Source organism: Leptonychotes weddellii, chromosome 2 (genome assembly GCF_054177405.1).
Source record: "Leptonychotes weddellii isolate Sample4059 chromosome 2, ASM5417740v2, whole genome shotgun sequence".
Lineage (NCBI taxonomy): Eukaryota > Metazoa > Chordata > Mammalia > Carnivora > Phocidae > Leptonychotes > Leptonychotes weddellii.
The window spans coordinates 67400605-67421720 of record NC_138370.1 but is presented as its reverse complement, the minus strand read 5'-3'; the positions used below and the strand labels follow the sequence as shown (position 1 = coordinate 67421720).

General features: G+C 39.7%; 1 protein-coding gene across 1 annotated transcript in view; it reads left to right on the top strand.

Moving 5' to 3' along the window:
- Positions 1-21116, top strand: part of ARHGAP10 (Rho GTPase activating protein 10) — a 286377-nt gene that overhangs the window by 85243 nt on the left and 180018 nt on the right. Inside the window, exons 4-5 of the mRNA XM_081813112.1 lie at positions 12416-12487; positions 20862-20963. Coding sequence (XP_081669238.1) covers positions 12416-12487; positions 20862-20963 — 174 coding nt within the window. The remainder of the gene's footprint in view (positions 1-12415; positions 12488-20861; positions 20964-21116) is intronic.

The following is a 21116-nucleotide window of genomic DNA, read 5'->3' as shown; positions in this document are numbered from 1 at the left end:
AACTGAGAGAGAACTTAGGGAAACTTTTAACACTTTTAATTACCGAAAGAAGAAAAGGGAAACTGGAACTCAGTGAGGTAGAGTGATTTGATCCACATCACTTCACAGAATAAGTTGGTGACAGTGATGAAAAGAGAATCTCCTATCTCCTGGTAGCCTAAGGACATTATTCTTTGCCTTTAGCCCCTTGTAAGATTTACCAACCTTTCCTCCACCTTTGAACCTGGGTGAAATGGAAATGTATCCTTATAGGTGCCATCTACAAGGTGGTAGTCTTGAAGAAATGTGAATTTTGTTATTTCTCCTGACCTGTTTGGACATGTGTAGCCCCCCAGCATTTCAGTCAACAAACCACTTGGCCACTTAAGGAAGAAATATGGTGGATATTTGAAAACCTGCCATTGAGGCCTTCTAGTTATGTCAAAGAAGTGCCAGCATCGGTAAATACCTAAAGAGTGGGTGCCATCACCTTGGAAGAAGATCCTGGGTACCATAGTGGAGCACCCCTTAAAGAAATAATGCATCTCCAATATTCTTAATGGCACAGAAGAGAAAAAATGTGTGGGCAAAACTTGATATTGGTGACTGAGATGAAAAGTGATTCAGAAGAGCTGGACTCTGAAGAAATTTTAGAAATATCTTAAATATGTTTTGTTTTTTGTTCTTTTATGTGTGCATGAAAGGGATACGTGATAAAGATCTGCCAAAGAGCTTTTTCAATAAATGTATAAGTTCTAAGTATTAAGTTTTAATTAAGATTTCATTTGCAGTATTTTTTCCATAAAGTATATGAAAGGGTGAAGTATTATTATTATATTTTATTTTTTGAGAGGAGAAAGTGCTTGTGAGTAGGGGGAGGTGCAGAGGGTAAAGGAGAGAGAGAATCTTAAGCAGACTCCGTGTCCAACACGGAGCCTGACATGGGGCTCGATTTTGCAACCCTGAGATCATGACCTGAGCCAAAATCAAGAGTTGGATACTTAACTGACTGAGCCACCCAGGTGCCCCTGGAGTGTCTTATTATTAGTGGCATGTTAGATTGAATGAAATACAGAACTTCAGTGATGGTGGTGATTACTAGAGGCCCAGGGGTATACCAGTGGCCATGATAGCGTAGTGGAAAGAATATGGACTTTGGAGACAGTGGCAGACAAGCATCTCTCAGATCTCCCACCACAGGGAGTGGAATGGACCATTGGGCCCAGCTGCTCTATAGTTCCATCACTGCATTAGAGTGAAGGCCATGCCTCCCACAGGCTGCCCCCAACCAGTGACTGAGACAGCAGGGGTACTAAAGCAGCTCATTCCTGGGGACTCTGGAGTCCTCTGACAGGCAGCCTTGGCTCAAGGAATCCCCGATGGCCTCGCTGAGCATTCCCTAGAACTGCCCTGCCATCTAACTCGTGTCCACCCAACCTTCCAACCATCTTTCCCTGCCTGTCTCCTTCCCCTGGGGTCAGACCTGCATCACTGACAGCTCTTCTAGTCTCCTGGGCTCCCTCCCCATGTTCTTTCACAAATGTTTCCCCTAATACATTTCCGGCATTTCTAATCTTGTGTCTGCTTCTTAGAGGATCCAGTGTAATACAGAAACAGACTGTTTTGAATGAAGATAATGTATACAGGAGCCTCAGCATAGGTATTCATGTTACTATTGTCACCATTAGCAGTTGAATTTTTGTAGATGTTGAATTTTTGTAGAAACTCTATTCTTTTTTATTTTTTATTTTTTTTTTTAAAGATTTTATTTATTTATTTGACAGAGAGAGAGACAGCGAGAGCAGGAACACAAGCAGGGGGAGTGGGAGAGGGAGAAGCAGGCTTCCCGCCAAGCAGGGAGCCCGATGTGGGACCCGATCCCAGGACCCTGGGATCATGACCTGAGCCGAAGGCAGACGCTTAACAACTGAGCCACCCAGGCGCCCCATTCTTTTTTTAAAAAATATATTTATTTACTTATTTATTTTAAAGATTTTTATTTATTTATTTGACAGAGACAGACACAGCGAGAGAGGGAACGCAAGCAGGGGAAGTGGGAGAGGGAGAAGCAGGCTTCCCGCGGAGCAGGGAGCCCGATGCGGGACTCGATCCCAGGACCCTGGGACCATGACCTGAGCTGAAGGCAGACGCTTAACGACTGAGCCACCCAGGCGCCCCTAGAAACTCTACTCTTTACGTTATCTAAGTTTGTAGGAGAATCCTACCTCATTCATAAAATAAGTATTTTTGAATGCCTGTTAGGAGCTGGACGGTGTTCTAGCACCGGAGGATGCAGTAAGGAGTTAGGTCCTTATCGGGATGAAGTGCTTAGCTGCTGGCTGCAGGGTGGAGAATGAGGGACTTTCTGCCTCGCACCCTCCTTTTCTCTCTTGGCCACTCAGATAGCCCAGGCACAGAAGGGCTGGAGATTAGTCTCTTTGCCATTGACCAAAGGTGTAGGTGTTCTTTTCTGAACAGGTCTCCCCACCACCCCCTTCTCTCTGTCTCATATTTTCTTCATACAACCATTTATGGCCTGATTTATCAGGTTCCACCAGTAGCTATGCCTCTGACTTACACCGTTCACTTCAGAAATAAAAATGTTCTCTTATTTAAAGCTAAAAAATAAAATTTCCAATTCTCTCATGATACTTTTGCAGCTTTCTGTCAAGCTCCTCTTTCCCTCACTTTTGTGGGGTTTTATTCCTTCTCATATTGTTCTGCCTGGGTATTTATTAAAAAAAAAAAAATAGAAGCTAGATCCTTATTTTCCCTCATGCACAGAGGAAAAGAAGATCAAAGTTAAATCTCTTATTTAATGTCCTTATTAGGTTAACTTATTCCTAATACACCCAATCTTTGCTTGAAGATTCTAGGTTTTTCCCAAGAATAATAAAAAACAATCTTTATTGGTAGAGTCTATCTGATTTAAATAATTGGAGTAAAATTGCTACCTTTAATGAATGGCCTTCAAAATTGATGCAAGACTTCCTTTTTTTTCCCCCTTCAAATAAAGGCTAAGGTATTTGTTTGTAGAAAAGAGACATTAAGGGAAGCCTTAACTTTTGTGTTTCAGTCGCTTAACTTTTTTTTTTTTTTTTTTTTGAGAGCCAGATTATGGCCAAATATTCAGGGAATTAAGCCAGAGTGAAGAAATTGTCAGAACTTCAGCTCAAATCCTCTGGTTTTTTAGGCTCTGTTCAGAGTTTAGGATTGAAAGTTGACAAAAACTCTAGGAACTTTTTATTCTTGGACTTTCAGAAGAAAGCAAAGGTGTGGTGACTGATCTGGTGAAATTAGAATGTATATTTTACTAATTATAATTTCTAGCCTGTTAAATAGTACTGCTGTGGGCTAAAAGAATCCGACATTCAAGAAACTATTTCACATTAATTGGCTCTTAATTTTCAGGTTTAAACTATAGAATTAATTTACAGCACCTCTGTACCTATGTTCCAGTTAGACCTCTGCATATGGGTTCGTTAAGATTCTCACCAGTTTTGAGCTGGTAAGTTTGAGCTATCACTGCTCTAAAATTTAATTTTGTTTTTACATTAATTTTTTCCGCCAGAAGGATTAGCATAGCTTGAGCTGTGCTCACAAATAAAATAACATCCAGGGATTTATTTGGAAGTTAAAATTGCTTCTAGTGTGGCATTCCCTGCCTTTTTTTTTTTTTTTCCTTAACTGTGTAAAGTAGGTAGAGAGAGCAAGCATTTTTCCTTTTTTAAAGTTGAGAATACTCAGGTAACAAAAGAGAATTGTGTTTTCTCTGGTGTAAAACCAGAACTGGTTAGGACTGAGCCCAAATGAGAGAACTTACTTGTCACTGTGGCAGGGCTCTGTTAGCACGACCAATTAGATGTTTCATTTCTTCTCAGCATCACAGGTCTTTTGACTTCTTTCCCTTATTATTTTAGGTATTAGAAAAATAGCTTTGTTGTACATTTTAATTTTCCTATTAGGACCCGAGTCTAGGTTGATGGGGGAAGGCACAGTCCAGGGAGATCCTGGCTAGATGGAGAAAAAGAGAGATCGCAAAGGATGAGTGTGACTGGGGAGTAATCTAATTCATGAAAAACGATCTGGTTTAATTAGGAGAAAAAACTTTAGGAATTGAGATGGATAGTACTGAAAGCATTTTGACAAGAATGTTGAAAGTTCTGCAGTTAAAAAAAATGTGAATCCTATGTTAGTCCAGATTCTCAGTTGCAAGGCCTAAGTATTCTGAACGGAAAGGGAATTTATTTAAAGAATACTTGGTAGGGCACCTGGGTGGCTCAGTCGGTTAAGCGTCTGCTTTCGGCTCAGGTCATGATCCCAGGGTTCTGGGATCGAGCCCCGCATCGGGCTCCCTGCTCTGCGGGAAGCCTGCTTCTCCCTTTGCCTGCTACTCCCCCTGCTTGTGCACTCGCACACTCTGTCTCTCTCTCTCTCACTCTCTAGCTCACAAATAAATAAATAAAATCTTTAAAAAAAAAAAAAAAGAATAGTTGGTAGCTTGCAGGATCTTTATCTGGATCTGGGAACCAGGAACAAAGCCCAGAGTTGCCCTTGCAGAGCTGGGCTTGGAGAAGACCGTCACCACCATTGCTGTAGGGTGTACGTAACAGGGCATGTCTCGGCAGCACCGCTGCCCCTGCTGGTGGTTGTGGAACTGCTCCTTCTGGAAACGATGCGCTACCGCTCACCATCTCATTAGTGGAACTCTGGCCAGGTCCCACAACCTCACTACAAGGGGGCTGGGAAAACAAGTGTCTGTCATTCCCAGCTTTTATAGTGGAAGGTGGGCTGTGCCTCCTTTGGTAGGAGAATTCTCAAACATAGGAAAGGTGTTTTAAGTGTTATGTATCGCAAAGGGCAGATATACCCTACCTATAATGTTATGCCTGATTATATGGCAACACCATTTTCCTATGAGAAGATTAAACAAAAAATGTTTTGGGATGGTTTGAATGGACACACATGCCTTAAGCATGTGATTATCTAGTAGACATACATATGCATACCTACAAGTGTGTCCATTCAAAAAAAATATGTGGCTGTATTTTAAAATCAAATTTTTAAAGATTTTATTTATTTATTTGTCAGAGAGAGAGAGAGAGCGAGAGAGCGTGCATGCTCATGAGCGGGGAGGGGAGACGCAGGAGCAGGGAGCCCGATGCGGGGCTCGACCCCAGAACCCTGAGGTCATGACCTGAGCCGAAGGTAGACGCTTAACTGACTGAGCCACCCAAGCATCCCTAAAATCAAATTATTGTTGAATCCTTTAGATTTTTTCCCCCACTTATTTCATAAAAAAGTTATTCCAAGTCTCGACCGCTTTTATGTTAGTATGTTTATCACTGATATACTCTGAATTTTTCAGGACAGCTGTCCAGAGTATTTCATGGCCCTGTTTGTCTGAGTTGAGATACGGCACCTTTAAAAAAAATTTCTTTCTGATGATTTCATTGGATATTTTATCTTAAGCTACAGATTTGCAACAGATTTGGACAGTCTCTTTTACAGGTTTTGTAATACAGATGTATTTTTAAGACTTAATCACCCAGCTTGTTTCTTTTAAAGTGATCTTTACAAAAGCACCAAACACTTATAAATTGAGGTTTTCTCCAGAATAACTACATCTCTTAAATTTCTAAGCTTCTTGTTTTTGTAACCCAGACTTCTTTGTGATCTGCAGCATCTGAAACTAGGTGTGATTGGGGCCCTTTCAGACTAAGATTCCTCAAGCAGTTCTTTGTTGATCAAAATAATGGAAAGTCTCCTTAAGGAGACTGTGAGAATTCTTATATAGGGTTAAGTTCCTTTTTTTCCTTTTTTTTTTTTTTTTTTCCTGAGAGACAGTTTTGGGAAAAATACTTCTTATGTTCAGATATATATATAAAATAATAGTTCCTTGGCACCCTTTCTTGAGGTTCTGTTTCAAGAAAAAAGTAAGAAACATGTCTTTGATGCATGGTTTCTTTGCTGTTATTCTCGATATTGGAGTTGGAAAGTAGAGTTTTCCTTTAGTCTGATGAAATGGGAAGTATCTGGAAGGTCATGGGAGAAAATAGTGGAAATTCTCCTTTGCTCTCAGATTATGCATTCCTCTGGGGTCAAGAACACTTGGAATCCAGGCTTAAAATAACAAGGGCCATGGGGAACAGACATAATTCCTTCTGTTCCATTAGACTCCGTCTATCCTTGTTAGTACTGAGTGATTAGAAAGGCATGGTTTAGTACTTACATGGACTTATTCACTGTTTTATCTAGACTGAGACTTGAAAACATTGTTATTAAAGATCTCATAGGATGTAGTTTTGCCTTTTTACTGAATATGGGTTTCTAGCCCCAAGCCCCATTTTCTTTAGATTTAGAATCAGAACTTAGCCTTCGATACCAAATGGGGAAACTTAAAGCGACAGCAGAGGTTCCTCTCCAAAGCAGAGTCTGATTCTCTGCTGGTCAGCTGTCCGTTGTCAACAGATTTCTCAGCTACTGCTTGAACGGTGGAGACAGGCAGAGATACCACCCTCTCTTCTCTTTTCTTTTTAGACATTTAAGTTCTCACCTCCAGATACCTAATAATAGGGATTTCAGACTTGACTAGTTGGAGAACTTTTAATCCCCCAGGCTGTTATAAAATAATCTTGTTCTTTTACTTTGAATTGTGAAGTTTTAATGGATTCTGTGATTGGCCAATCACATGAAATGTAGCTTGTATTTCTGCTTCTCCCAACTCACATAGAATCCTAGAGCTGGGTAAGACCCCAGAGGTCTCCTAGGCCAGCTCTCTCAATGCAGGCCTCTGTGGTAGAGTATCCCTGGATATCAGTTGTCTAGATTGTATTTGTTGGTGTGAAAAGAGCTAGAGGTCATAGTTTGCCTGCTCCATGAAGGTCTTACTGACCTCCTCTTGATAGCGAACTGAGAATCTGCTCTACAGCTTCTCCCCACTAGACCTGGTTTTGTCTTCTCTAAGTAAATCAGAATGATTTCTTTCTTCTTTCTTACAGCATCTATTTAAATATTTATGGGTAGCTTTCATGTTCCCTCTGAATATTCTCTTCCTCCCCAATTCCATCGAACACCTCTGGTTTTCCTATTCCTTCTAAACTGTTTTAACATTCTGGGCACATTCCTGCTTCGCTCCAGTTAGAAAATGTCTCTCTTAAACCACAGTACCCATCCTATTGAGATAGGTTCTGATCTTACGGGACACAGTTGAATGATTGCCTTGTTTCGTTTGAACATAGACAGTGTATGTGTTCATTCTTTTTTAGGGCCACTTATGACTCCTTTGACTCATGCTGGACTTTCAGTTAACTCATTTTTAGGGACTAAAGCCCTTATTAAAGCCTGCTATTAAATTCACATAAATTGTTGTTAAGATAGTTTTACACTTGAACAATTGCCTCTCAGTGTTGAAACCTGCTGGATTGCTTATCCTGGCCAAACTCGACAGCATCACTTTTGAATCCTTCTTTTCAGCTGGACAGCTACTTGAACTGTGATTCTCTCATCCAGCATTCAACCTTTCCTCCCAAATTTTGGTACCCTGCAAATATGGTAAATGTATATTTAAAAAAATACATACAATCCGTTAAGAGTAAGTAGAACCTCTTTGGCCATGATACTTGAGATGATTCTCTCAGGCAGGGTTTAGCCAGCTGTGGCCTAAGCCCACCTGGCCTCCTGTATTTGTAAATACAATTTTGCTGGCATCTAGCTGTGCTCGTTCACTTATATACTGTTTACAACTGCTTTTGTGCAAATGGCAGAGCTGAGTAGTTGCAACCCAGCTTTTTATAGGAAAAAGTTGGCTGACTCCTGCCCTAAGGCGAAAGCAGCTGGTAAATGAACACGTTTTATGTTCATGTAGATGCTGCATTCTGTTTCTAAGCAAGACTATCCAAAACCTTTTCCAAGGCTCATTAGTCAAGGTTTTTTATGACTTCTTTTTGTGGCTTGTTCAAGTATTTTATGGGGAAAAATATGGTTATATAATCTTATTTGTGGATTCTAAAATCACAGTCGATATTTGCTTTTTCTTTTTCTCTTCTAATGTACTAGTATTTGAAAGCTTATGTCCGTGTTACTACTTCAGCTGTCTCTTTCAAATTGGGGTACTGTTATCACCAGAAATTTCCTTTAGGGTTTTAGGGGCAGTCCTTGATTTGGTATTCATTTTTCACTGGGGAAGAAGAATCACATTTTGGCATTAGAACGTTTTAGTAACACTCATTACTAACAAATATTATATAATACTTCTGTGAAATTTATAAAAGGAACTGAGAGATTCCATGGAGTCTCCAGTCTATTTTGAGAAAAAGAAGAAAACAGTCCTCATTGCTCAACCAACATTGCCTTGCTGAAGATTTAGTTGCCACTCTGTTATTTTGTTCTTGAACAGAATGCTTAAGGTTCAGTTCAAAAGTTACATAACCAGATATTTTAAAGAAAAAAATGATAATTTTAAAGAAAAAACTTTCAATCAAAAAATTTTATGAAAAAATTGGATATAGTGGTATCAGAACCTTTCCTTACTCTGGATATTTCCTTGTTAACCTGCAAACAGTAAGACAGAAATCCCATATATTATTGTCCTACACTAGTGTTAGACCTTGGGAGTCAGATATTGCATCAAATTAATTCTCCAAGTGAAGGACATACTTAATGACCTAAAATTGCTCATGTGTAATCTTTGTGGCCTGGTCCTTTTGTGAAGCACAATGTTTCCTCCACAGTATAGAGTTTTAGGGCTCACATTTTAAAAGGCCTTTATATGTCTGTGTTATTAATGCCTATATCTAGCGTTTACAGGGCATTTTCTACGTCCTACTCTGATGGTGAATGGAGCCCGTTGGATCTCTTCAGCCTCCTCTGCTTATTTTCGGCTTCTTCAGCTGCGTTAGTGACACCAGGATTGCTTGCAGTTCTGTGTCCTGAGGTTGCCATTTTCCCTTCCTCTTTACTCTTAACTCTTTGCCTGAAGAACTCCGATGCCCTGTTTCGGGCTCAGGTCTGTTTTCTCCCCTTCCAGAAGTCTTCTCTCACCCAGTCAGCGTCTTCTGTGCAGCTTGCCTGTGCAGTGTGATGCTGATACATTTAGATCTCCTGGAAATGCTCTTCCCTGGGATGAACCTCACTGCTCACCTGCTCCCTGTGTTGCTAGAGAAAATCTCACAACAGGGCAGATGGGTGTCTTCACAGATTCCTGTTTACTTTATCTAAAGGGCCTGCAGGCTTGCCTAAGAATGTTCATGTTTCTCTAGGAAGTGCCCTACTCACTGTTTGAAGATTCTTTCCTTCATTCTCCTATTCAAACTTTCTCCTATGCTCAGACTCTCTTATAAGTGGCCTTGCCTTGTACTTCATGGAAAAAAGAACCATCAGGTAGCAGGTCCCCCAGCTCTCTTCATGAAATCTGCACGCTCATTTGTACTGATACTTGTGTTCTCCTTACATCCTGTTACAAGGGAGGGAAGGAGCCCTACTCCTGTGACAAGACAACACCCATGTGTCGGCAGCATCTCATCTCCTCCCACATTCGAAAATTTGAACCATCTTTTCTGGATTCTTCATGTGGGCATTTAGATGTTTTACTACCTTTGCGGTGTCTCCTAGAATCTCAGATTTAATGTAATTCCTTAGTGCTTGCTTCCAGTTGCTTTTCCTCAAAATTTTCCTATTTCAATAAAAGGTATTCTTATACAGTTGCTCATGGCAGAAATCTGGGAGTGACCCTGGAAACGCCTCCCTTTCCCACATTCTGTCTATCACCAGTTACTTTGATTCCACCTGCAAATATCTCTGAAAACGGTCTCCTCTCAATTTTTATTATCATGACCTTATTCCAACCCCGAGAGAATGTGCCATTCTAGAAGCCTCCTAGCACATCTTTCTCCTTCCAGTTTTCCTCACCTCTAATCTCTTTTTCTCAGAGAAGCCAGAGTAATCTTTAAAAGATCTAAATAATCATTGTATTAGTTCCCTGCTTAAAACCCTCCAGTGGCTTTCATCATGCCCCAAATAAAAGAACTCTTTGCCTGGGCCTACAGGGCCCTGCATGTTCTGGTCCCTTGCCTTCACTCCTCCCTTTCCATCTACTTCTTTGTTCTTTATGCCCCCAGCCACACTGGCTTTTTGCTAGTTACTATAATACACAGATTCCTCACCTTAAGCCTTTTCCACTCTGCTGGCTTCAGGCTGGAAACCATTTCCCTTCCTCTCTGCATCCCTAATCCCTGCTCATCTTTCAGATCTGAGCTTAAATGTCATTTCTTGGATGGAGCTCTCCCGAGTCGTTTTTTCCTTATAAATCCTCTAATAAATTCCTCACCTTAGCCCTACTTTTCTCCATATGAAGGGATTACTAGAATTTACTTATGCATTTACACATTTACTTATGCATTCACTTTTGCAACCTGTGTCTCCCGTGCTAGACAGTAAGTTCCAGGAGGGCAGAGACTGTACTAATTTTGTTCAGAGTCGTGTCTCCAGCACCTGGGGCTGAATGCTCAGCAAATACTTGTTTCATGAAATACAAGTTTATTGAGATGGCTGCTTGGGACGGGGAAGTCCCCATCTGGTACTTTTAGGCTCATACTTACATGATTTTGAATCTCTGCTTCTATCTTCTGTGCACTTGAGCAGCTCCTAGCCCCTGTGTTCCCAGCACGTCATGCTGGGCTGACTTCTTTCTTGAGTGGGCCAGCCACCGTGGAGGATGTATGTGTATATATACACATGCACACATGTGTGCGTGTGTATATATATGTTTATATGTAGGTTTATGTAGGAACACGATGTGGAAGCTAGGCAGCAACACTAGTGCTCATAGAAATGTGCCTTAAATTATTTTGAGATGTTGTGTGTGAGTTGGATCACTTTGAAAACGTATGGCAGACCCTCTCCTATCTGCTGGAGGCATTCCATATTGTTCTGAGTGGTTGGGAATTCCTGGTATGTGCTTTGTCCTTGCTCTGTTCTTTAGTACAAAGGATTTTCTGATTTGCCATTGTTGTAGGTCACACGGTCAACAATGTAAAGAGGATAAAATTAAAGTATTTTGAAAAGGATCCCTTTCCCTTGACTAGTTGTTGCTGTTAATTCTCTTAGTTCCCTATTGCCCCAGCTCCTTGATACCTAAGTGACAAATTGTCAGGGTGGGAGTGAGTAGAACCCTAGGAAGAGAGTTCAACTTCTAAGCCTCTCAAGTAGGCACAGTCACTTTGAGGATTCCCTATCTCACAGTATGAATGGTCTCTTTGGGAGAAATCCTTACCTAATGGAACATTGCAAAGAAGCCTTTGGTTAAATTCAGAATCCTTTCTTTTCCAGAAAAAATTTTTGAAGATTTTATTTATTTATTTGAGAGAGAGAGAGAGCAAGAGAGCACGAGGGGAGTGAGGGTCAGAGGGAAGAAGGAGAAGCAGATTTCCCACTGAGCAGGGAGCCCAGCTCAGGGCTGGATTTCAGGACCCAGAGATTATGACCCGAACCGAAGGCAGATGCTTAACCGACTGAGCCATCCAGGTGCCCCAGAATCCTTTCCTTTTCTAAGTCATTTATGCTTTCTATAATTTAAAGCTTGGATTTCTAGGGGCTTTTTTTTTTTTTTTTTGTAAAAAAAGGAATGGCACACTGTTGTATTTTGAGGTTTCCTTTTCTATCCTGAATATTTTTGATCTCCTGGAAATACAGGATGAGAAAACCACTACCCACCTGCATATTGTTAAATGCATTTTCCTTAGGTAATTATTCCCTTTTGTTTGTATTTTTAGCATTGTTTTTTGTATATTCTGTCTTAAAATGAAAAGCCCCAAACCAGCCAATATAAGAATGAGTGCAGTTGTGGTTGGACTCTGTGTATGGCTCCTATCATGTTGACTTTCCCCTTCTGTAACTGTTTCCCAGCACCCCCAATGTTTACTTTGTTGTGACTGCTTTGCTGATTTACCTTACATCCTCAGGAGGAATTTTCAATAAGACCAAGTGTATTTAAACTTGTAGCCACAGACCTAACCCTTTACATAATGTAGTCTGCTAACTAATAAAGGAATGTAATTGACTTGTAAATTTCTGAGGAGGGGGAGGGAAAAAAATCTCAAACAGAAGTGTCCTGTTAATGAATGTGATAGACCCCTTTGTTGTTTAAAGACAGCCCTCTTGCTCTTTCCCTGAAGAAAGAGCTGTGTTGGGGCTGCTTGTTGCACATTTCACTGGCACTTTGCCCCACCTCCTCTTCCCTGAAAATATTTACGGAGATCTAGCGTGTTAATAAATTTAGAAGTGATTTAATGGTTGCATTGGCAGGGTGAGATAAGGTAGTTAAAATATGTTGTTCATTTTATTTCTGGGTGGGGTCGAAGAGGGAAATGAAATACTGATTTTTTTCCTTTAGGGAAACCTAATACTGTGTTCTTTTGTTATCATTCTTGTTCTCTAGGCATTAAGTGTAACTGAAACCCTGATTAAACCCTTGGAAAAATTCAGAAAAGAACAACTTGGAGCCGTAAAGGTTTGTGTCTAATTTGAGCGCACTTGTAAGCGGACGATGGCGGTGCCTCCGCTATGTCTAGTGTACGCTTTAGTCGCATTTGGCAGCTTTGAAGGAGATGCTGGAGTAAACCATCTGTTGTTTTATGTTTTCAATGTGCTTTTTCCCCTTTCGGCGATACGAAATTGTAAACAAAACAAAAACACCTGGGCAGGATTGTAAAACCTCTAGTCATCTTTGGCTACACCTTCCGATACCGAGTTTTGAAAACATCCTTAACCAAACAGCACGTTCACTTGGAATAGAAGCATCTTACCTCTGTAGGGAATGCAGTTACTTCCTTGTATGCCTCAGTTTTATTGGAGGAGTGTAGCAGGATGTGAGGGTTTAAGATTAGAAACGCAGCTACACCATGATGCCATTGTGAAACTAGGAAGAGAATATTGGGTTATTGGGATGTAATTTCCTTCCATTGAACACAAATTTATTGAGCTTCTGTTATGTGCCAGTATTGTTAGGTGTCGGGGATTCAAAGATGAGTGACCCACAGGCTGCGCTCAAGGATCTGGGAGTTAGCCAGGATTCCTGGGAATAATATGGTGACTTGACCACAGGGAGCCTGGGATATATTTAGCAACTTCTAAAGTTTGTGAACTGAGCTTTGAAATTATCCCAGGGAAATAATTTCCACCAACCTTTCCTGAATTTTATGTATTCACTTGAGGGACAAAAAGTAACATTCGTGTGTTGACTATTTTTGGCTTGGCCCAGAAGAGAATAACATCAATTTTAGGTAGAGAAGAGAGTTTTTATATTTGTATTTTCCTCCCCTACATGGCTTGGGGATGTGATGCTTTTTTTCCTTTATCTTCCTAAACAAAATATTAAAATCCTTTTGTACAAATAAACATTGTGGCTTCAAGGGCTGTAGCTATAGAGTTGGGCCCAAAGAGCGCCAGCTTTTTAGTTGCTATTTATAGAATCCGTTCTCCTTTAAGTGACTTGTTAAAATATTAGACACTTCCTGTTGGCATACTATTTTACCGTTTTTAATGAAGGGCTGTGTTTTGAGAGGGGTTAGTGGGGGTACCCTCCAGGTCCTCTTCCTGGGATTGTTTGCGGAGCTGCATGAGGCTGACTGTGTCTTCTGGCTTTGCAGTAGGTCACTGGAGGTCTGCTTTCACACCTGTGACCTTGGGCAAGTCACTGCCTTTAGTTCCTTATCTGTAAAATGAGAGACCTGGGGATCTGACTGCTCTACTTTGTAGTTTATGATTCTGTTTTAAATCTCAGACATCTTGGTTCTTTCTTTTTTTATACTTCATTGGTAGGTATGGAATGTAAATAGTGTCCATTTATTATTTTTCTTATTTTAATTGGATGAGGGTGGTGGTGAACGAGGATATATTATGGAAATGAAAAATGAATATGACTTAATATATTTTCTTTTTATTTGCCATACACCCTACTGTTTTTTTCGTTTGTTTTTTGTTTTTTTTTTTAAAGTAAACTCCATGCCCAGTGTGGGGTTTGAACTCACAACCCTCCCAGACCGTGCTCTACCAGCTTGAGCCATCCAGGCAGCCCCCTACTGGGTTTTCATAAATTTCTGACCTGAATTTGCTATTGATGGATGACTCCTCCCTCTGAAACTTTCCCCATTTCTGATGTTATACTTGTTCAGGGTATATCCTGTAAGTACCTGGCAGGATAGATTGCCATATTAAAAGAAGAAGTTATTTTAGTAGTTTTAGTCTATGCCTTGAGTTGTTTAGTGGCCAAATTCCAACCTGAAGTCTCTCTCTCTTTTTAAATTCCTTTGTTGTTCTCCTGGCTTTAAGTTTACAAAGGATATATCCCATGTTTTTGTTCTGTATAGTATGCGTATTGGCTGTCGCATCATTGATACTATTCGAGGAGGCCAGTCCTTATGGGTCACAGTGAGAAGCCCTTTTTTTACTGACAGTTTTATATGTTATAATAAAGAGTAGAGAAAGGTGATTTTCTAGATGACATAGTGCTACATAAACACCTGTTTCATTAGATTGTTCAGTTTTTCAGAGAAAAGACTGTGCTTTCCTTATTTTCTACTAGCCTCCACTCTGCCTTAATACATAAGGTATCTAATTAAATAACCTATTCTGATAATTCTAGAAGAACCTGGGGAGGGTTTGTGATCTGGATACTTGATTTTCTACATCTGTGCTTCCTAAATATTTAATCATGTTTTGACAAACATATTTTTGTTTCACTGGTTAATTGGGATACTTAAAAATAACTTTATTCTCATAGATAAAAGGTCTTTTTTTAAAAACAGAATAAAGCTTTTTTTAAAATTTTTTTTATTTTTGTGGGGATTAAAACAAAAAAAAGCCTTTAAAAGTTGACCATAGCAGAATGTTTAAAATATCCTTGTTAGGATGTTGATCTTCTCTTTCTCTTCTCCTTCCCCACCTGGCGTATCCTGCTGTCTGCCTTTTCAACTGGAGCTCTTTCTGTTCCTTTCAGTCTTGGTTTCTCCAGTTTCCAGAATCCTAGTGACATGTTCATATGGTGGTTTTCATGTGATCTAAACTGCTAGGTGGTTTTTGCAAGTTGGATTTTTTAAAAGCCCTGAGGTGGTATTTTCTACCATTTGCCTCTGTTTGGATTTGTTCTTCTTCTGTCCTGTTTGGTTTGGGCTTATTCCTCTGTTCTTGGAGGTTCTGCTGATTTTCTCGCATGCTTGCCAGCTCCTCTCTGTTGGAAAAATTCCATTTCCCCTCGCAGGACCCCCATCCTTCTGTGCTATGTCACATGAGGTGACTCGTCAGAGTTCCCTTCAAGGCCTAGATCAGTTTTTACTTCCTCTGCAGCTCTTTCCCCTTCCCCGGGGCTTCTCACTTCTCACTTGTGTCTGCACAACCCTTTATCCGTAGCCACTGCCCATTAAATGTCGAATTAGCCCCAGAGGACTAGTACAGGTACTGAACAACGTAGGAGCCTAGTCGGTTGTGTAAAATCTCCAAGAAATACCCCAGCTTGCTAAGACAGTGGGAGAATTAAAAATTGCTCTTTTAGGTATTTGAGCAATCCAGTAATGACAACGTGGCTTCAAACAAGGGGCAGCATGCAAGTATCAAGTAGATTCAATTAAACTATATTGATAATAGAGCCTATTCAAATGCTAGGTTGGAAAGAGCCCATTACCATTTTATTCCATGGAATAAACAAATGTAACCTCAAAGGGTTGAAAAAGATGTTCATTTCATATATTATAACTGCCTCAGCCATTCACTGACCCTCATGCCAAATGTCTTTTGTATTTCTAAGACTAGATATCTAATGACTGAATATTTAATAAAAGTTGATTTCCCAAGATTCTGTAAATGACTACAAAATATGGGTAAAAAGCACATCTATCTAAATAATCTCTCAAATCATGTTTGATAAAGAAGGAAAAAATGATTTAATATAATTACATTTCTTTCATTTTAGTTATAAAACACTTCCCAGTGCCTGTCCTATGGCAGGAGGCCCTGGGGTACAACTGTGAATTAAAACCCTGGCTGATTGGCCTTCAACTCTGGAGGAGAGATGTCAAATAAAAAAGCAATAAAAATACACTAAAAAGTGCTGTAATTGGGGTAGGCATAGGTGCTCTGGAACATGCCCTGTGATCTCAGCTTTGGAGTACAGGGCAAGTCTCTCAGGAAGACGTGATTCCTTCTTGTTTGAATCCCACTTCTGCCCCTTAGCTCGATGTGTGATTCAGGGCAAGTGACTTACGGCATCTAGCTCTCGATTTCCTGATCTTTAAAAGGAGACGAATGACCCCTGCCTCAGAAGGTTTTTGTGAGGACAGCATGAACGTGATGGTGTATTTCTCTAGAGTAGGGCCTGGCATACGTAGTTGCAATTTATTTTATTATCCCATTTACGCCTTATGCTGCAGCAACTTGCCAAACAAGACTCGCTCAGGTTTTTGTCCACTCTCTGCACGCAAGCTTCAGAGATAACATGCCACTGTGGCATGTGACCCTTCTGGCCAAGTAGTGCTGGCGCGATGGGTAGGTGACTCTGGAGCGACTGCTTGGGACCCCAGGGTGCCCGTCCACTTTGTTGTTGGTGGTGCCTCTGCAGCCACAGGCTTCCTCTTCCACTCCTCCTCTGGCGGGCATCTCCTGGGTGTGGAGTCAGTTGCTAGATTCTGTGGGGAGGAAAGCTGAATTCTCCTTTCTTTGGATAGGCTGATGGGACTTTACAGAAAGGGGGACAGTGGGGTTGGATCAGGCAACTGAAGTGTCAAGCAGGGATATAGGTGACACTTGGTGCAGGAGTTAAGGGGGGGTGCGGTTTTTACGCCCCCGAGTGGTAGGGGGGTGCTTCCTGGAAGAGGTGACGTTTCACCTGGGCATGTAGGAGGTTGGTAGAGCAGGGAAGGAGAACAGGGAAGGCAAAACTCTGGTTGGCTTGGATATCAGGATTGCATTTGAGAAGGTGTCCTGCTGAGTATATTACCTTACAATAAACAAGCGAATCTTGTTTCTTGAATGTGTGGTATTACTCCCATCTTATTTAAGTAAGGAGGGGGAAGAGTTGGAATATCTAAGAAAGTATCTAGTTCTCCAGACTAGTCATGCTTTATTATTTAATGTTTATAGTTGTAAAATAAGCCTTTTCATTTCCTCATCCTAGGAAATTTGTAAAATAACCAAAGCGTTTTAAAAAGATCATCTGGGAACTTTAAAAACTGCCCTCCCCCTTCTTCTAAAACAAAACAAAAAAATTCTAGTACCCTAAAGAAATGTGGACAGTTCACAGTAAATGTTCAAGTTTTTGTGAGTTCTTTATATGTTCCTTATTCATTTTTCAATGGAAATATTATGTGATTTTAGCAAAAAAATGCTTAATCTTAAGAATGTTTTATACATTAAAAATACTTGCTTCTTTTCTTATATATTAATTGCCTCTTCTCCCTGCTTTGTTGTTCACCTTTTAGCTTGTTTATTGTGGGGTTTTGTTTTTGTTTGTTTTTTTTTTTTTTTGGATATCTAGACGTTCTTATGGCTTCTCCCGTTTCTTTTTTTGCTCAAAAGTATGCCTCTGTTCTGATATCTGATGAAACTGTTCTTTTTTATGGCTTCATTTTTTACTTGTGACTCTTTCAGTCCATCTGGAATTAATTTTGATATGAGATGTGGTTCTCTGTTTCCAAGTAGTTAACTAATTATATCAACACTGTTGGCTAAGTATTTTTTTACCCAGTGAATTATGATAAAACCTTAATATATATATATATATATATATATATATTTACTTCTAACATATTCAGAAGACCTGATTACTCGAGTTTTATTTCTTAGGTTTCTGAATTTCCTTTACCATTTATACAGCATACATCTTATTTGGTTAAGCTGTTTTAAATAATAGCTGTTGTTTAGTTTTTTGGGGGGGGGCATGGGTGGTTTTGTAACAGATTACAAACTGACTTTCAGTGAGTCATATTTAACCTGTAGACATAATTTTGCTTGGCTTACTCATGTGAAAATGTAAAAACAAAACCAAAACCAAACTATCGCCATCATTTAAAAATCTTTGGATTTTTCAGAGCTATTCCAGAAAAATCTAAGGACATGGTTTATATACTAGCCTATATTCCCACATGGTAAAAATCTGCTGGAGCCATGATATGGCCACCTTCCCCTCTAGAATAGATGTGGGCGATCTGGTTTTCCATTGCTCCCACCTCTCCTTAATGAGTTCTGTCTTTCTTCACTCATTGCACCCGGCTCAGAATTACTTGAATTTGTACTGCTGTTTTATAAAAGAAATTTTCATTGTATTAAATTTGATTCTTCATAGAACCTTTTGTCGTAAGTTACTCAGTTTATTATATATATATGTATATATATATAAATCCACACACATCTACGTATGTATGTCTGTCAGATGTAGCAGTGTTGAAGAAAAAATGCTGTTCTTTATTGGATGCTACTTGAACATAGTCCCTTTTAAAATTCTCATTATTTCAGCACAAAAGCCCTGTAAGCACAGAGAAACAGAATACTATTCTATAATGGCATTGAGAACAAATGCAAAAAGAAATAATTATTTAAGTCTTCAGGTTTAACAACAAAACTGCTTTTGTATAACGCCATACCATGTGTGAACAAATGTGTTTCCTCTCTGTTGGTGCATGGAATGTTGTTTCTTGGCTGAATTCCTTCTTCACAAAGCCTTTGATACCCCCGCTTTCTTTCATTCTCAACTTTACCCACGTGTTAACTTACAAACTGCACAACTGCTGAGTGTGCTGGGTGTTTTGACTGCTGATTTTAGCATCACTGCTTCCTTTGTCCCCTTCTGTGATTCACATGAAATCAAATGAGTAAAAATATTTTCAGTCTTCCTGGTAAGGATGAATCTGCGAGGATAGCGAACGTTTGTTCCTATACGATCCTGCTTTGCAGTCCTCTTGTGGTGAATGCAGTGGCGGGACTTCTCTTCCTGTTTTGTTTCAGCTCGAGAAGTGGGATCCCCAGAGAACGCTGGGACACTGGTGTGTAGTCACAGTAGAAAGTGGCCCGGACCAGGACCTGTCTTCTCACCCCTAACCCAGTGTGCATTCCACCGTAACAACATTTTAAAATAGTGGAGATTCTGAAATGGTGGCCACATGTTTGTTTTATGTTATTTTTTTGTTAGTCACCAAAATAGTTGACGAAGAGTGTAGTAATAAAAAGCAGAAAAGAAGGTAACTGTAAATTAATGCCTTAAACTTTTTTTTTTAATAGTTGTAAATTAAGAGCATAAAGGAAAAGTGCTTCTGTTTCAACAAAAGTGTGACTCTTGTCACACATAGGGGAACCTTTGGGTCACAGAACTTTAGGATTGGATCAAAGAATGAGCTAGTACCACCCCCCCCCCCAAAAAATCCCTTATCTTTTCAGTAAGAGAATTTAGATTCTGTGCTGTTACATTTGTTTTTTTTTTCCCTAAGTTGTGCAGCTAGAGTGTAATTAAACTTGGAATACAAATGGGAAGAAATGTCTCTTCCGGACCCTGCCTGTCCTCCCTCAGTGTGGAATGAGTTCGGGATCTTTGGATGAGCCAGCAGAGGCTCTGTCCTAGGTTTCCACACAGCAGTTTGTAGTCCTGTGTTGTGAAAAAACAATGATAAATGTGAAGAAATAGACTTTTCATGCTTTGTGCAGTCTGTTTACCTGCTAGGAAAAAGATTGTATCAGAAAAGATTATTTTTGCTTTAGAAGATAGAAGTTGGAAAATAGGGAAGGGAATGTTCCTTTCCAGGAGCCCTTGGAAAGTTAGGGAGAATTTGAAGTTAACGGAAACATTTTGACAGTATGAGGACATAGTGTGCTCTCATTGGTGCTCAGAAATGTTTATTAAAAATCCACTTAAAAAAAATCCACTTAGGGGCGCCTGGGTGGCTCAGTCGTTAAGCATCTGCCTTCAGCTCGGGTCATGATCCCAGAGTCCTGGGATCAAGCCCCACATCGGGCTCCCTGCTCTGCAGGAAGCCTGCTTCTCCCTCTCCTACTCCCCCTGCTTGCGTTCACTCTCTCACTGTGTCTCTCTCTGTCAAATAAATAAAATCTTTAAAAAAAAAAAAATCCACTTAAATTGGCAAACAGTGTTAGGGGAGATTGTCTTTTCTGTATTTAACAATTAGGATACTTGTTTTTTCAAAAAGCTTCTATAGCAAAAGAAAAGCAAATGCTAGTTCTGGACAGTACCAGAGAAATGTTTGTAATGCTCAACCAAAGAATCTCAGTATGAGGATGTCGGTGTTACTTTAGGCCCTGTTGACCTATTGATATATATTCTCAGTGGTGTTATAGAAATCACTGCAAAGGTTTTGGAAAGGAGATGACATTTCTGATCAGAGGGTCTTATTATTAAATTCACACTGGACAGTTAAGGGAAATCTTTCCCAAGGTTTTTTTTTTCTTCACCAATTGTGATGATGATTATTTTTTTAATCTAGACCAAAATTTACTCAGTTTTAAAAGAATCCCATTTCTTTGCCAAAATCTGCACAAGTTTGCTGTTTTAAGCCTGTGTTCTTCTTCTTCTTATTTCTTTTAATGAGGGACAAGTGAGATGGCATTATTTCTAAACACTAAGTAGAAGTATTGAAAAATACCGTGCTCCGTAAAAAGCCCATTAAAGGAAAAAGAGAAAAAATATGTGACTCTTCAGTCCTAACACTGAAGATGATTAATAAGCAGTGGCCTGGGTACAGATAGATTTTTCAGATAGCTTCATCACACTTAGTGGTACTTTATTTATTTTTAGATTCTAATCTTATTTTGAGCTTCTCAGTAGATAAACTGTATATATATGCATTTTCCCCGTTTAATCATAGTTGTCTGTGTTTTCTGACTTGTAGGAAGAAAAAAAGAAGTTTGACAAAGAGACGGAAAAGAACTATAGTCTAATTGATAAACATTTGAATTTATCAGCCAAAAAGAAAGACTCACATTTACAAGAGGTATTGTTTTTACTTTTCTGTTTGTTTCTAAAATTCAATAAGCAGTGCATGCCTTTTTAAAATGTGCTTTTCTTTTGTAAACTTTTCATCTAGGATTATTAGGGATGAAAAAAAATGAACAGGTATCATCATGAATTAATAAAAGAGTTCTTG